The 14,806-nt window shown below is 45.1% G+C and overlaps 1 protein-coding gene across 4 annotated transcripts in view; it reads left to right on the top strand.

Moving 5' to 3' along the window:
• The window catches only part of REPS1 (RALBP1 associated Eps domain containing 1), a 137,495-nt gene that overhangs the window by 62,792 nt on the left and 59,897 nt on the right, over positions 1-14,806 (top strand). For all 4 annotated transcript variants that reach the window (XM_040350535.1, XM_040350537.1, XM_040350534.1 and 1 more), the window contains exon 6: positions 12,988-13,150. In XM_040350535.1, coding sequence (XP_040206469.1) covers positions 12,988-13,150 — 163 coding nt within the window. The remainder of the gene's footprint in view (positions 1-12,987; positions 13,151-14,806) is intronic.

The following is a 14,806-nucleotide window of genomic DNA, read 5'->3' as shown; positions in this document are numbered from 1 at the left end:
TTTTTACAATAATCGGCCGATGCCGATTTCTTAAAAACGGCCAAATATCGGCCGATATATCGGTCGACCTCTAGTTGTTATGTCTGGATAGCCAATCGCCGGCTCTAAACAACGGTACCGGGATGATGCCTGCAGCTGCCCCCATATAACCCCCGAAAGCCGAGGACTCATATATGCGTACACTCGGCGTGAAAGGGTTAAAGGGTTAAATGTCGCTCAATTCTGCAAGTACTTCTTATTCACTATCGCTGTTTTCTAGCTGGTCCGGAATTTTCTCCAGCAAAAGTTTGAGAGCAGGTTCTCAATTTTTCTGAAGGAAAAAATTCCTATCTGAAAATCCGTTTGTCTGTGTAGAATTCCGACAGGGAAAAAAACGTGCATGCTTGGAAACAATTTGACGCATGCTTGGAAGCATTGAACCTATTTTTCTCACCTCGTCGTGTTATACGTCACCACGTTAACGCTCGAAAGTTTAGAGAACTTTTGTGTGACCGTGTGTATGCAAGCCAAGCTTGAGCGGAATTCCGTCGGAAAAACCATCCAACTTTTTTCCGACTGAAATTCTGCTTGTGTGTACAGGGCATTAGATTCCATCTTCCTTGGCAGTAAAGAATAGAAGGGTTTAGTTCTGCTTTAGAGCAGGGACATCTTTTTCTGGTTATATGACCAACCTTACCCCAGCTCAAATGCTGTATTCAAGATTCAATAGGTTGAGACCGGTGCTCAGGCTGGGGCGTTCCTATTCCAAAGCATAAGTTCACACTGTATAAAGCCCGCCACTCGGTGTACTCATGAATTTTTTTTTTTTAATTGGCTACATGTAAAATGACACAGCATCAAAAATGCATTTTAGCTTATAAAGCCTTCCTCGTAGCATACAAAAACATTTAAAATTTTCTTGTATAGTTGTAAATATTTTATTACATCTTTCATGTGATGGCACTTTGCTACAATGTAAAGTAGTGAGTGTACAGCTCGTATAACATTGTAAATTTACTGTCTCCTCAAAATGACTCAACACACAGCGATTAATGTCTAAACCGCTGTCAACAGAAGTACATCCCTAAGTGAAAATGTCCAAATTGGGCCCAATTGGCCATTTTTCTTCCCCAATGTCATGTGACTCGTTGGTGTTACAAGGTCTCGGGTGAATGGGGAGCAGGTGTGTTTAAATTTGATATCGCTTTCACTCTCTTATACTGGTCACTGGAAGTTCAACACGGCACCTCATGGCAAAGAACTCTGAGGATCTGAAAGAAAGAATTGTTGCTCTACATAAAGATGGCCTAGGATATAAGATGATTGCCAAGAGCCTAAAACTGAGCTGCAGCACACTGGCCAATACCATACAGCGGCTTAACAGGACAGGTTCCACGCAGCCCACCAGGATCCTTCCAGAGCAGAAATGTTTGAATGTAGTGAATACTATGCTTTGTTGAAATGAGATGCTAATGCAGCTTAAAGGATAAGTTCACCTTAAAAAAAAAAATGAATGCATGCACATTTTATTTGCAGGTATTTTTTCTTAGTATCCTGGAAAGCATTGCCTTCGTGAGCAGTAGATCGCGGGTGCGGTGTCAGGCTCCTGCAAACTGCCATTGTAGCTGTCTGACCGTACACCTGATGGCGGCAAGCAGTTACTTTAGTTCAGGAAGAATCCATGAACTACAAGGATGCTCACCATAGTTCATATAGAAGTACAAACTGACAGCCCCAAAGACTGTCGGTACTTGTAGTCTGTTCATTCACAAAACTCTGTGAATGAATGACGTGGCCGTGTGGGTGGAGCCCCATATGGCTTTGCTCTTGTCACAATTTGAAAACCAACATGGGGAGAACATCCCTGGAGCACTATTAAAGGGAAGGGGGGGGGATACTGCAGGCGTGGGAACATGTTACATGTTCCACCATAAAAACAGGTTGAAAATGTTCTTGAAGGTGAACTTGTCTTTTTTGAAACGATAACTAAATCAAATATGTTGTCAATTGCTGTGGTAATTTTGTATTGTGCTTTTATCATTCTGCTTGTTTTATTTAAGCATGTGACATTTAATTTTTTTCCCTTTGCTCCATGACAGCACGGCACAATAGAGGAACTCTCCTACCTAAAAGGGACAAGAAAAGACAAATATAGGCTCCTTCTCTAAGAACTCTGTGGTTTCCTGTCCCTTTCATGCCAGGGGAGGATGACGCTCTCAAATTGACTTGTATCCCAAAAAACTACTGAAACTTCAGACCTGGTCATCCCTTCCTGTCTTACCTGGGAGCTGGGTATGGATGAGCTTTATGTTCGAGTTGAACATGAGCATTGGCTGTTCGCCCATTCGAATATAAATTTGGGGGTGTTCGTGGCAAATTTGAAAGCCCAAAAGTCTATGGGAGAAATCAAACATGTTAATTTTAAAGGTTAATATGCAAGTTATTGTCATAAAGTGTTTGGGGACCTGGGTCCTGCCAGCGGCTCTGATAGGCTTTCCAATTACAGCCCTCAGGCTGTAATCGCCTTCCAAATAATTATCCTGGGGACGCATGGGGGTTCCCTCGATAACGCTGACAGACGTCTCAGCCAATCAAGTTCACCGGTAACCTGATTGGCTGAAGCGACATCGAGGGACGGCGGAAGCAGGATGGCTGACCCCAGAAAGGTAAGGGGGGGGGCATTTTACGGGGCACAGTGGCTGCGTATGATGGGGACAGTGGCTGCGTATGATGGGCACAGTGAGGCTGCAATTGTTTTTTTTTTTTTTTTCTTTGTTTGCGCTCCCCCCCAAAAAAAATTTGAGCACCAGCTGCCACTGGACCTCCTTAGACCCATGCAGGAAGCTGAATGCTTCTAGAATTTACTTTGTACCTGGAGAACTTTCACACTTTTTGCAGACAAGACTGACCCCTAAACCTCCAGATATTCCTAAGGTACAGCACTTTCTACAAGCTGGCCTAAACAAATTTCTGAGACCAGACACATTAAGGAGTACATGTTGCAGCCTTGAGCTCTTCCTTTTGATTATAGACTGACTATTCATCCAAGGGTCATCCGATTTTTTTTTGTTTGTTTTTTGTGATTGGCCCAGGGTTTTTTCTGGTGGTTTCTTATACAGTAATGGGTTGCTCGCTCTCCACTTTGACCATTCAAAAAAGATCTTGTATTTAACTGAAACCGAGCATTCTGTGAATAAGTGAAAGATCCCTTGCTTCAACTTATCTCTTATCCATTCACATACAGTGGGGAAAATGCTTATTTAATTCCCTGCAGATTTTGTAAATTTGCCCACTTACAAAGAAATGAAAGGTCTATCATTTTTTATCATAGGTGTATAACCACTTCCCACCCAGCCACTGTATATAAATGGCTGGATGGGCGCTTCTACCTTCTGAGTGGACGGACATGGCGCATCTCCGATCGGCAGGAGGGCTCTGTGATTGGCCCTCCTGATCACATGATGGCTGTATCCAATAACAGCCGTCGTGATGTAAATGGTGAGCCGGTTGCTAGGCGATCTCACACAGAGGTTGTCAGTGAGGAGAGCGGATCGCTGCAGCTCGCCTATAATCAGTGATTATGAGCTGTTTTTTTACAGCTTTTTACACACTGATCACCGGCCCAGTGTCCCCACACATGTCCCCCCACAGTGTAAACACAGTCCACAAAATAGTGTCCCCAAAACACGTGGTGTCCCCCACATATATAACAGTATAAACGTGTCCCAATGATCATCTGCACACATGTCCGTGATCACCTGCACACATCTGTACATGATCATCTGTCCTTGATAACACAAACCAATTATACACTTAACAGGATTTTCTTTATCGTACATCACGGGACACAGAGCGGCATATTCATTACTATATGGGTTATATGGAGTACCTTCAGGTGTTGACACTGGCAATCTCAAACAGGAAATGCCCCTCCCTATATAACCCCCTCCCATAGGAGGAGTACCTCAGTTTTTACGCCAGTGTCTTAGGTGTTAGTCATGGTTTAGCTTGCCTCCGCATCCTTGGGATTAGGTGAGCTACCGGTTCTGTCCAAAAAAGCCTCAGCGCTAAAGTGGTCAGTAACCGGACCCCAAACCCTTGGGGTATAGCCCATAATGCTTTTCTTTTTAAAGAGCTGGACCCTGGGCCCAGAACTTAGAAACCTTTGGGTGCCTAATGTTTTCTGTTGCCAGGGTGCTATATGGGCCCAGGACAGTGGATCCTTCATAGGAACCCAGGGCCTGAAGGTCTAGACATCCCCACGGAGATGGGGGAAGATTGGGCCTCTTGCTTGGCAAAGTCCTGCGGCATGGAGCAGGTAAGTGAGGGGAAAACTTGCGGAACTTGGTTCTTAGCAGGTTTTTTTCTGGGGGGTCACAGGGGACATGCCTAAAGTTATGCACTGCATCTGGCAAACTAGTCACATATCATAAAGATAGGATGGCTCTATATGTATTATTCCCCATAAGATGTGACCTCCCTTGTAGTGTTGGAAAAGCATTGAGTGGGGCCTGTGTGATATAAAAATATATGTGTGTGTCAGAGAGCTGTGCTTACCTGCAAGCCTCCAGGCGATGCTCCATTCAGTCTTCCTCCTCAGAGCCTGCAAAGCAGGCAAAACGCTGACCTCCTCGTGGTTCCAGGCTGCAGTTTGCTGGAACAGAGAGGTCCCTTCCTCCCAAACCCCCCCCCCTGTCGGGAGGGGCATTTCCTGTTTGAGATTGCTGGGGGGGGAAGGGCGGGTCAGTGGCTTAAGGTAGGGGCGGCCCTTCCTTGTTTGTTCCATTCAATACTTTGGAACGGGGGAGGAAAGACCAGAGCGGCAGCACGGGGCGCCGAGGACACACAGTGGCCAGAAAGGATATTGCAGAAGACTGTTTTTCAAGCCTAGAAATAGGCTGTTTTCTTTTCCATCTCATAGTTTTTCTTTGCAATACTACTCAGGGGGACAGAATGTTTTTTCTTTCCTGGATTTGAAACAAAAACGAAAAAAAAAAAAAAAAAAGTCATCTAGGGGAGAGGAAGCATTTTTTATCCCCCAAACAGGTGTTTGGGCAATTAACTTTTATAGTTCCAAATACCAATAGGTAGCAGGTGTACCTTGGTATTGTACCATGGCATCCGGAGAGTCTAAGGTCTCGGACAAAGTTATGCCGCTGCTTTCCCCACAGGGAGCCTTGGGGCCATCGGGATCTGGGGCTGGAGCTGGCGCGGGTCAGTCCAACCCTAAGATGGTCACGGACGAGGTATTACTCACCTCTTTAAGAGAGATGGAGAAAAGAATGGGAAAAATGATAGCCACAGCTATGCGGGGCAGTAAACGGATTAGATCTCCGTCGCCCGAGCGCAGACCCTCAGAAGAGGAGGTCCTTTCCTCAGGGGAATTGGACGACCTCTTGGACAAGGACCAAGTAGGTTCAGGGATCGAAGATCCGGATACAGAGGAGTCTGGAGCAGTCTCCCAAGGGGAGAGCTGGTGGACTCAAGCCTTAACGGACTTGGTCCATAAATGCATTCAACTTGCCAGTACCAGATCTCCAGGTATCTACGGTTTCAGCTTTGGGCTCACTGAGGGCGCCTCAAAGCAATGCAGTATTTCCGATCCACCCTCTACTAGAGGGAGTTTTGTTCCAAGATTGGAACAAGCCAGAAAAATCTTCTTACCACCTAAAAGATTCTCTGCCCTATATCCTATGGAAGATAAATTTTCCAAGAAATGGGCTACTCCTGCAGTGGACGCAGCCATCTCATGTATTAACAAATCATTAACATGCCCTGTAGAAAACATACAGGTATTCAAGGATCCAGTTGATAAACGCTTGGAAGCACTACTTAAGAACTCCTTCACTACTGCAGGGGCAGTAGTACAGCCAGCTGTGGCTGCGATTGGGGTTGCTCAAGCATTATCGGATCAGGTTAAGCAGATGCTTAAACTTATTCCTGCCCAGCAGGCAGAAGAATTTTCGGATGTCCCTAAGGCCATATGTTTTACAGTAGACGCAATTAAGGATTCTATCCAGCAAGCGTCACGTTTATCGTTATCCCTTATCCATATGAGAAGACTCTTATGGTTAAAAAGCTGGGAGGCCGAGCCCCCATGCAAGAAGCTCCTGGTAGGGTTCCCCTTCCATGGAGGACGACTCTTCGGAGAAGACCTAGATAAATACATTCAAACCATTTCAAATGGCAAAAGTACTCTCTTGCCAACTAAGAGGAAGTTTCAGGGGCCTGCGTTTAAACGACAGTACTCCCCTGGGCAGGGGCCCTCTAATGCCAAACAGTATCGACGGCCTCCTGCGAAAGCAAACTTCGGCTTCAACAGCAAATCACAAGGACAGGCTGCTAAAGGCAGAAAGCAGTGGGTTCGCAAACCAGCAAACCCAGCCCCCAAGCCGACCTTATGAAGGGGCGCCCCCACCCACGAAGGTGGGGGGAAGGCTGCGACTCTTTTCAGAGGTTTGGGAAGCCAGCATTCCCGACGAGTGGGTACGGTCTTCCGTGGCCACGGGCTACAAATTAGATTTCCTAAGGTTTCCTCCTCTTCATTTCCAGGAGTCGAGGATTCCAAACGATCCGGAGAAAGGAGCCGCATTAATGTCGGCATTAAATCATCTACTTTCCCAGGAAGTAATAGTAGAGGTACCAGTCCTGGAACAGGGGCTAGGTTTCTACTCCAACCTATTCATCATCCCGAAGTCCAATGGAGATGTCAGGCCAATTTTGGACCTAAAGATGGTAAATACATACCTAAAGATCCGCTCATTTCGGATGGAAACCGTGCGGTCAGCAGCTACCACACTCCAAAAGGACGACTTCATGGCGTCCATAGACATAAAGGATGCCTACCTTCATCTTCCAATTTATCAGCCACATCAAAGATATCTACGCTTCATGGTGGCTTCGCGTCACTTCCAATTCGTGGCGCTTCCCTTCGGGTTGGCTACGGCCCCCCGGGTGTTCACGAAGGTCCTAGCTCCAATCCTAGCCAAACTAAGGATCCAAGGGGTCACGATCCTAGCATACCTGGACGACCTCCTAGTCATAGATCACTCGTCTCCCGGCTTGGAGCGAGCAGTGGCCCTCACGGTCCAATACCTCGAAGTTCGGCTGGGTCCTAAATCGAGAAAAGTCAGCTTTCCTGCCCACAAGGCAGTTGGAATATCTCGGCATGAGATTAGACACAGAACAACAAAGAGTGTTTCTACCTCTGAGGAAGGTCAAAGCCATCAAGGAATTAATCCTACTGGTTCTAAGCAAGAAGGAACCGACTATTCGCCTATGTATGAGATTACTAGGCAAGATGGTGGCCACATTCGAGGCGGTACCATACGCCCAGAGCCACACTCGCATCCTGCAGGCAGCCATCCTGTCAGCATGGAGCAGAAGGCCGCAGGCCTTGGATATCCCGTTGCCGCTCTCATAAAGAGTCCGACAAAGTCTGTGCTGGTGGTTAGACCCTCAGAATCTACTGAAGGGGAAGTCTTTCAGCCCAGTGGCTTGGAAGATAGTGACCACAGACGCCAGCCTGACGGGCTGGGGAGCAATTTTGGATGGTTGCACTCGCCAAGGTACTTGGGCAACGCCAGAGAAGCAGTTGCCCATCAACATCTTGGAGCTCAGAGCTGCTCGACTAGCCCTCAGGGCTTGGACGTCAAAATTGCAGGGGTTCCCGGTGAGAATTCAATCAGACAATGCCACGGCCGTGGCATACATAAATCACCAAGGGGGAACCAGGAGTCAAGCCGCTCAGAGAGAGGTGAGCTTGATTCTCCTATGGGCAGAGGCTCATGTGCCCTGCATATCGGCAATATTCATTCCAGGAGTGGACAACTTTCAGGCGGACTTCTTAAGCCGCCAGACTCTTTTGCCGGGGGAATGGTCTCTGCATCCACAAATCTTTCAAGCACTCTGCCAAAGATGGGGAGTGACGGACGTGGATATCATGGCATCGAGACTCAACAAGAAGCTAGACAGGTTCATGTCCCGCTCAAGGGATCCGATGGCCTGCGGAACCGATGCGTTGGTTTGCCCTTGGCATCGGTTCAAACTTCTTTATGCGTTTCCCCCGCTCCAGTTACTACCCCGCCTGCTGCGCAGGATCCGGGTGGAGCACATACCAGTCATCCTGGTAGCTCCAGCATGGCCCAGAAGGGCATGGTACTCACTAATCTTAAGGATGGTAGTGGGAGACCCTTGGACTCTTCCTCTACGGCCAGACCTGCTATCGCAAGGTCCGATCCTCCACCCTGCCTTACGGCATCTAAATTTGACGGCCTGGAAGCTGAATCCCTGATTCTCAGGGGTAGAGGTCTGTCTCAGAAAGTAATCTCTACCCTAATCAGAGCCAGGAAACCGGTCTCTAGGGTGATTTATTACAGGGTCTGGAAGGCCTATGTAGGCTGGTGTGAGTCCAAGCGATGGCTTTCTCGCAAATTTACCATCGATAGAGTATTACGTTTTCTCCAGCTAGGAGTGGATAAAGGATTGGCATTAAGCACAATCAAAGGACAGATTTCTGCTCTGTCAGTGTGGTTTCAGCGGCCGCTGGCCACCCACTCGCTGGTTAAGACCTTCCTTCAAGGGGTCTTGCGTATTAAACCTCCAGTTAAATCCCCGCTTTGCCCGTGGGATTTAAACCTTGTTCTGTCAAGTTTACAGAAACAACCGTTTGAGCCGTTGGCTGAAATTCCTTTGGTTTTACTGACAAGAAAGTTAGTATTTTTGGTCGCCATAGTTTCCGCAAGAAGAGTATCGGAACTGGCGGCCTTATCCTGTAAGGAACCATATCTTATTTTTCATAAGGACAGGGTCGTTCTCCGCCCTCATCCTTCCTTCCTACCGAAGGTTGTATCCAGTTTTCATTTGAACCAGGATTTGGTATTACCATCCTTCTTCCCTAAACCTACTTCCAGAAAGGAAGGGTTGCTGCATACCTTGGATATCGTCAGGGCCATGAAGGCCTATCTTAAAGCTACAAAGAAGATCCGGAAAACAGATGTGCTGTTCGTATTACCGGATGGGCCCAAGAAGGGGCAGGCAGCTGCAAAGTCCACCATTTCTAGGTGGATTAAGCAATTAATCACTCAGGCCTACGGCTTGAAAGGGTTGCCTCCTCCAGTATCATTAAAGGCTCATTCTACTAGGGCCATGGGCGCCTCCTGGGCAGCACACCACCAGATCTCTATGGCTCAAGTTTGCAAGGCGGCAACCTGGTCTTCTGTCCACACGTTTACAAAGTTCTACCAGTTGGACGTAAGAAGGAATTCTGATACAGCCTTTGGGCAGGCAGTGCTGCAGGCTGCAGTTTGAGACCCTCGGAATCCGGGGGCTCCTCTTTTTTGAGTTAAATTTAAAATTTAAGATTATTTTTCTCAACTAAGTTGGATTTATTATGATTTGAGTATTCTCTAAATTAAATCCTTTTTGTCTTGGAGATGTTCTCCCTCCCCTCATTGTGAGCATTGCTTTGGGACATCCCATATAGTAATGAATATGCCGCTCTGTGTCCCGTGATGTACGATAAAGAAAAAGGGATTTTTAATACAGCTTACCTGTAAAATCCTTTTCTTGGAGTACATCACGGGACACAGAGCTCCCACCCCTCTTTTTGGGGACCATTTTGGGAGGCATACTGCTTGCTACAAAACTGAGGTACTCCTCCTATGGGAGGGGGTTATATAGGGAGGGGCATTTCCTGTTTGAGATTGCCAGTGTCAACACCTGAAGGTACTCTATATAACCCATATAGTAATGAATATGCCGCTCTGTGTCCCGTGATGTACTCCAAGAAAAGGATTTTACAGGTAAGCTGTATTAAAAATCCCTTTTTTTTTTACCAAAGACATGTAGCGGAATACATTTTGGCTTAAATTTGATTTCTTTTAAAATAGAAGAAAATATTATTAGTATTTATTTTTTGAATTTCCACTCTTTTTTCACTTATTTTGCAAAAAAAAAAAAAACGGAGTCGTGAATAAATACCACCAAAAGATGGCTCTATTTGTGTGAACAAAATTAAAAAAAATTAATTTGGGTATAGCGTAGCATGACCACGCAATTGTCATTGAAAGTGCAAGAGCCCATGTTGGCAATCAGAGGTAAGATATTTCTTGTAGTTGGTTACCATGTTTTCATGGGAATTGTAGTTTTGCCACAGCTGGAGGACTGGGGTTGCCTACCCCTGGATTAAAGCGGAGTTCCACCCAAAAGTGGAACTTCCCCTTAATCCACTCCTCACCCCCTTACATCCCACATTTTGGCATGTCATTTTTTTGGGGGGGGGCGGGGGCTTCAGGGGTCCCACTTCCTCCTTCCGCCCACTGACCGCTTAGGCGATACCTCATATCGCCTACAGCGGCCCCTCCCTGTAGCCGATCACCTGGCACACATGACAGGTCCCAGACGATCGCCTGTCTACTCAGTTAGCGCTGCGCCGTTCGTTCATGCACAGTTAGTGCCTGGCCGTGAAGACGAAAGCTTTCACAACCGGGTGCCCACAGTTACAATGGAGGCGCCGACGGAGAAGGGGGGGAGAGAGGAGCGAAGCTGGACCGTGGAACAGGTAAGTGTATGTTTATTAAAAGCCAGCAGCTACACTTTTTTGTAGCTGCTGACTTTTATTAAACATAAAAAATGGCTGGAACTCCCCTTTAAGGTCTGGAGACTGGCTAGGCCACTCCATGACCTTAATGTGCTTCTTCTTGAGCCACTCCTTTGTTGCCTTGGTGGTATGTTTTGGGTCATTGTCATGCTGTAAGACCCATCTTCAGTGTTCTGGCTGGGGGAAGAAGGTTCTCATCCAGGGTTTTACAATACATGGCCCCCATCCATTAGCCCCTCAATGGGTGAAAGTCGGCCTGTACCCTTTATCAGAGAAACGGCCTCAAAGCATAATGTTCCCACCTCCATGCTTGTAGGGATGGTGTTCTTGGGGTCCTAGCATTTTTCTTCTAAATGTAGCGAGGCAAGTTGATGCCAAAGAGCTTAGTTTTAGTCTCCTCTGACCACAGCACTTTTTCCAAATCCTTCTCTAAATCATTTAGATGTTCATTGGCAAACTTTAGACAGGCTTGCACATGTGCCATCTTAAAGAGGGGGACCTTGTGGGCGCTGCAGGATTTCAATCCATGACGGCATATCGTGTTACCAATAGTTTGTTTGGTGACACTGGTCCCAACTGCCTTGACATTATTCACAAGCTCCTCCCATGTAGTTCTGGGCTGATCCCTTACTTTTTTTCTCATGGTCATCCTTACCCTATGTAGCAAAATCTTGCATGGAGCTCCAGACTGAAGGTGGTTTAAGGTTTTGTATTTCTTCCATTTTGCGAATAATCGCTCCAACAGTTGTCTCCTCCTCATAAGCTTCTTGGCAGTTCTTTGGTCTTGCCTATGATGATTGGTTTGAATAGAAGAAAGATTCTGTGGACAGGTTTCTTTTTATACACATAATGAGTTGTCGTTAGGAGAACCTTCTTCTTAAATTGACAGGACCACATGAGCATATATTGTAGCCAGTCTGTGGTAGCCAGAATTATTGTTGGTTGGAAAGGGATCAAATACTTTTTTTTACTTGTTGAACGAACTGCAACTTAATTTATAACATTTGTATAAAAAGGAATAAAAAAAAAAATGAAAGAAAGAAAAAATAAAAATTATGAAGGTAAAGGTCTTAGTATACCTTGCCACAAGGCCAGTGTGCTAATGCCATGAGGGGAGACGCATTTTTAGCATCCCCTGCTGCTATCTGGTTCAGAGGAGTTGAGTGATACTTTGCAAGCCCAATCAGAGAAAGCAGTATTAACCCCCCCCCAAAAAAAATGTAATGTATTGTTGCTTGCCAATAATTAGATGTGGTGGCTGCCTTTTTTGTTTTGTTTTATTTCATCTGGTGATCCTGTCAGTACCAAACTTCCTGTCTTGGAGTGTCTGAATTCTGGAGGAAGTATGACAGCAGACACCTTTTGGACTACATTGTCACTCTGGGAATAGTATAGGTATGGACTTGACTAACAAATTGAGTCTGAACTCCAGCTAACACTTTATAAACAGTTACAGCAACAGTTTTTTCCTTTTTTGGGATAAATTTGGGGTTTGATCAACTCCAGTTAGACTCGCCAGTATCCCTCTTTCCACATGCCTCCATGACGGCACAAAACAACCCTACAATGTCTTCTCTTTACTTTCCTGTATATTTATGTTGCGCACTAGCGTTTTAGGGGAGGAGTGTAAATTATGTATTTGTTCCTTCCGGTCGTTTGCAGGTGGGTGGCTCCCCTCTCCCATGTTGTGCTGTCATAAAGACTCCTGGAAACCGCATTACCAGCGAGCATACCTGTTTTTTATATCGGATCTGTAGAGGATTTTTGTTATTGTGAACACTGGAACGTATTACACTGTCTCCTGATTTATGTGCAGAAACTTCTGATGAAGTACATTTTTTTTTTTTTTTTTTAACCTGGTGAACTTTTTGTATTGGCATGGTTGATCTGTAGACAGGCGGCTCTGCAGGCAAATGGTTAAAGAGTAGTTCTACATATTGATTTTTAAAGTGGTTGAAAAGGCTCAATTTTTTTATTTTTTACCTGGATGCAGGTAAAAAAAAACCTGTATGCAGCTCCCTTTCCCTCAGCCTCAACTCAATCCAGCGATATGCACAAGAGCAAGTGGCTCTCCTGTGTCTCATCCTCCTCGTTGGCTGCCATTGGCTCCTTCTACTGTCAATCGCAGCCAGTGAGGGGAGAGTGGGGACCAAGCCAAGATACACTCAGCAGCATTGTTTTGGGCACCCGGCAGGAAGGGCCAGAAGTGCTAGCAGGGGACCTGAGAAGAGAAGGATTGGGGGTTCTCTGTGCAAAACCACACTTTAAACTATTGTTATCCTAATTGACAGGAGTTAATGGAAGTTGATAGACTTTCTCTTCCAAGGCATTGCATCCACAGATTTAATTTATCAATATTCTGCATGTAGGTGTTTTGGACTGACAAAAGCTTTAATATCTAATTCTAGGACCAGACAACTGTGCGCACTGTGGCATCTGCCACCACTGCAAATGAAATTCGTAGACAATCCAGTAGCTATGATGATCCCTGGAAAATCACTGATGAACAAAGGCAATACTATGTAAATCAATTCAAAAACATTCAGCCTGACCTTAATGGATTCATCCCAGGTAAGGGTTTGCATACTTCCTACTCCGTTCCTGTGTTCATCTTATTAGAATGATTGTGTTTCATTAGAAAGCAGTGGGCAGTGTTTTATATCATGATGGTGATTCATTTAGAAATTTTATTTATTTGTCATTGCATTTAACCTGTTTGGAAGACAGAGGCAGATTTTGTAAGTGAATAATCCAAAATGGCAGATTTGGTGCCCAAAAGTACCTTTTTATTAAGCTTTAAAATTTCATTCTCCTTTTTTTTTTTTTTTTTTTTTTTTTTTTTTATATGCAAAAGCCTTTTATCTGCTTGTTTTCTTGCATTGGATTATTAGAAGAGCTTTAAAATCAGCACCGGCTTTTTTTTTTTTTTTTGCTATATAATTGAAAAAAAAAATCATGTTTCTTTGTTTCTGCTATAACACTTTGCAATTAAATGTTTCTTCACAAATTTTGGCCAAAATGTATTCAGCTACATTTATTTGGTATAAAGTACCGTTTGAATGGCTTTACATATACTTCAAGTAAGAGTCTATAGGAATGTTTTTAACCACTTCCCACCTGGCCTATTGTAGTAATATGGCGGGGTATGTATTATTTGGTGAGAACAATATTATAAGGCATATATAGCAATGAAACTAATACAAGGACAGTCCTTAGTGAAAAATCTGCACTCTGAGGAGGTCCAGATCCAGTGCAGTCCTGCCGTGTATTGGTGTGCTCCAAACAGAGATAAATCCTAATCTCCAACGGTGCAGGTGTTGTGTAAAAATAAAAAGCAAAATAAAAATGCAAAAGATACACTTTAGGAAAAGAAACACGGAAAAAAGTTCTGAAGAAAATGTATATAAGACCCTTGGATCCGTAATATAGGTGGAATAGGATAGTTGAGCCAACACCAAAGTTACATGTAAACACCTTTGGTGAACCCAGCTGCTCACCTCGAATTGACCACAATATGTCCAGGTCAAACTGGTCTAGATGGTTACAGTCCACAAATAACACACGTAAATCTCCATCCGATGTTTAACATGAAAAAACAGAGTAAAAGGACAAAAAGAGGCTGATGGTGAAATACCGTCACAGAAAAGATTGGCAATTGGGATCTTGGCGGGTGGGAGTGCACTCACATGTAGGTGAGAGATCTCAGGCTCATATCCACGAGTGCCGCACTCGTCAGTCCCTCTATCTTTCCTCTGCTTCTTTCTACTAGTTCTCGGGGTTCAGATGCTGGCTGTTTTGGTCTCCTCAAGATTTCTCAGTGTGTAAAGCTGTCTCAGCTGCTGTGGGCTTATGGTAACTCCTATCCCTCTCTCATTGGCTCAGATAGAGCGCTCAGGTGGCGTTGTGATGGGAAAGAGGTGAAAGAAACATACCCATAGTATAGCCCAGTCAGCAATGTAAACAGGTTTTATTAAAAACAAAAGTTAAAACTCACATGTAAATACAGGAACTCTGCAACAATCCTTACGAGTGGCGAACTCGTATGTCCGTTCGTCAGATGCTGTGGTGTGTCCTGCCTACCAATCCCGACGCGTATCGTCACGATCACGTGACTTCCCCTGATGAAGTCACGTGATCGTGACGATACGCGTCGGGATTGGTAGGCAGGACACACCACAGCATCTGACGAACGGACATACGAGTTCGCCACTCGTAAGGATTGTTGCA

Source organism: Rana temporaria, chromosome 4 (genome assembly GCF_905171775.1).
Source record: "Rana temporaria chromosome 4, aRanTem1.1, whole genome shotgun sequence".
Classification (NCBI taxonomy): domain Eukaryota; kingdom Metazoa; phylum Chordata; class Amphibia; order Anura; family Ranidae; genus Rana; species Rana temporaria.
The sequence above is the reverse complement of the archived record's forward strand: the minus strand, read 5'-3'. Positions and strand labels throughout refer to the sequence as shown.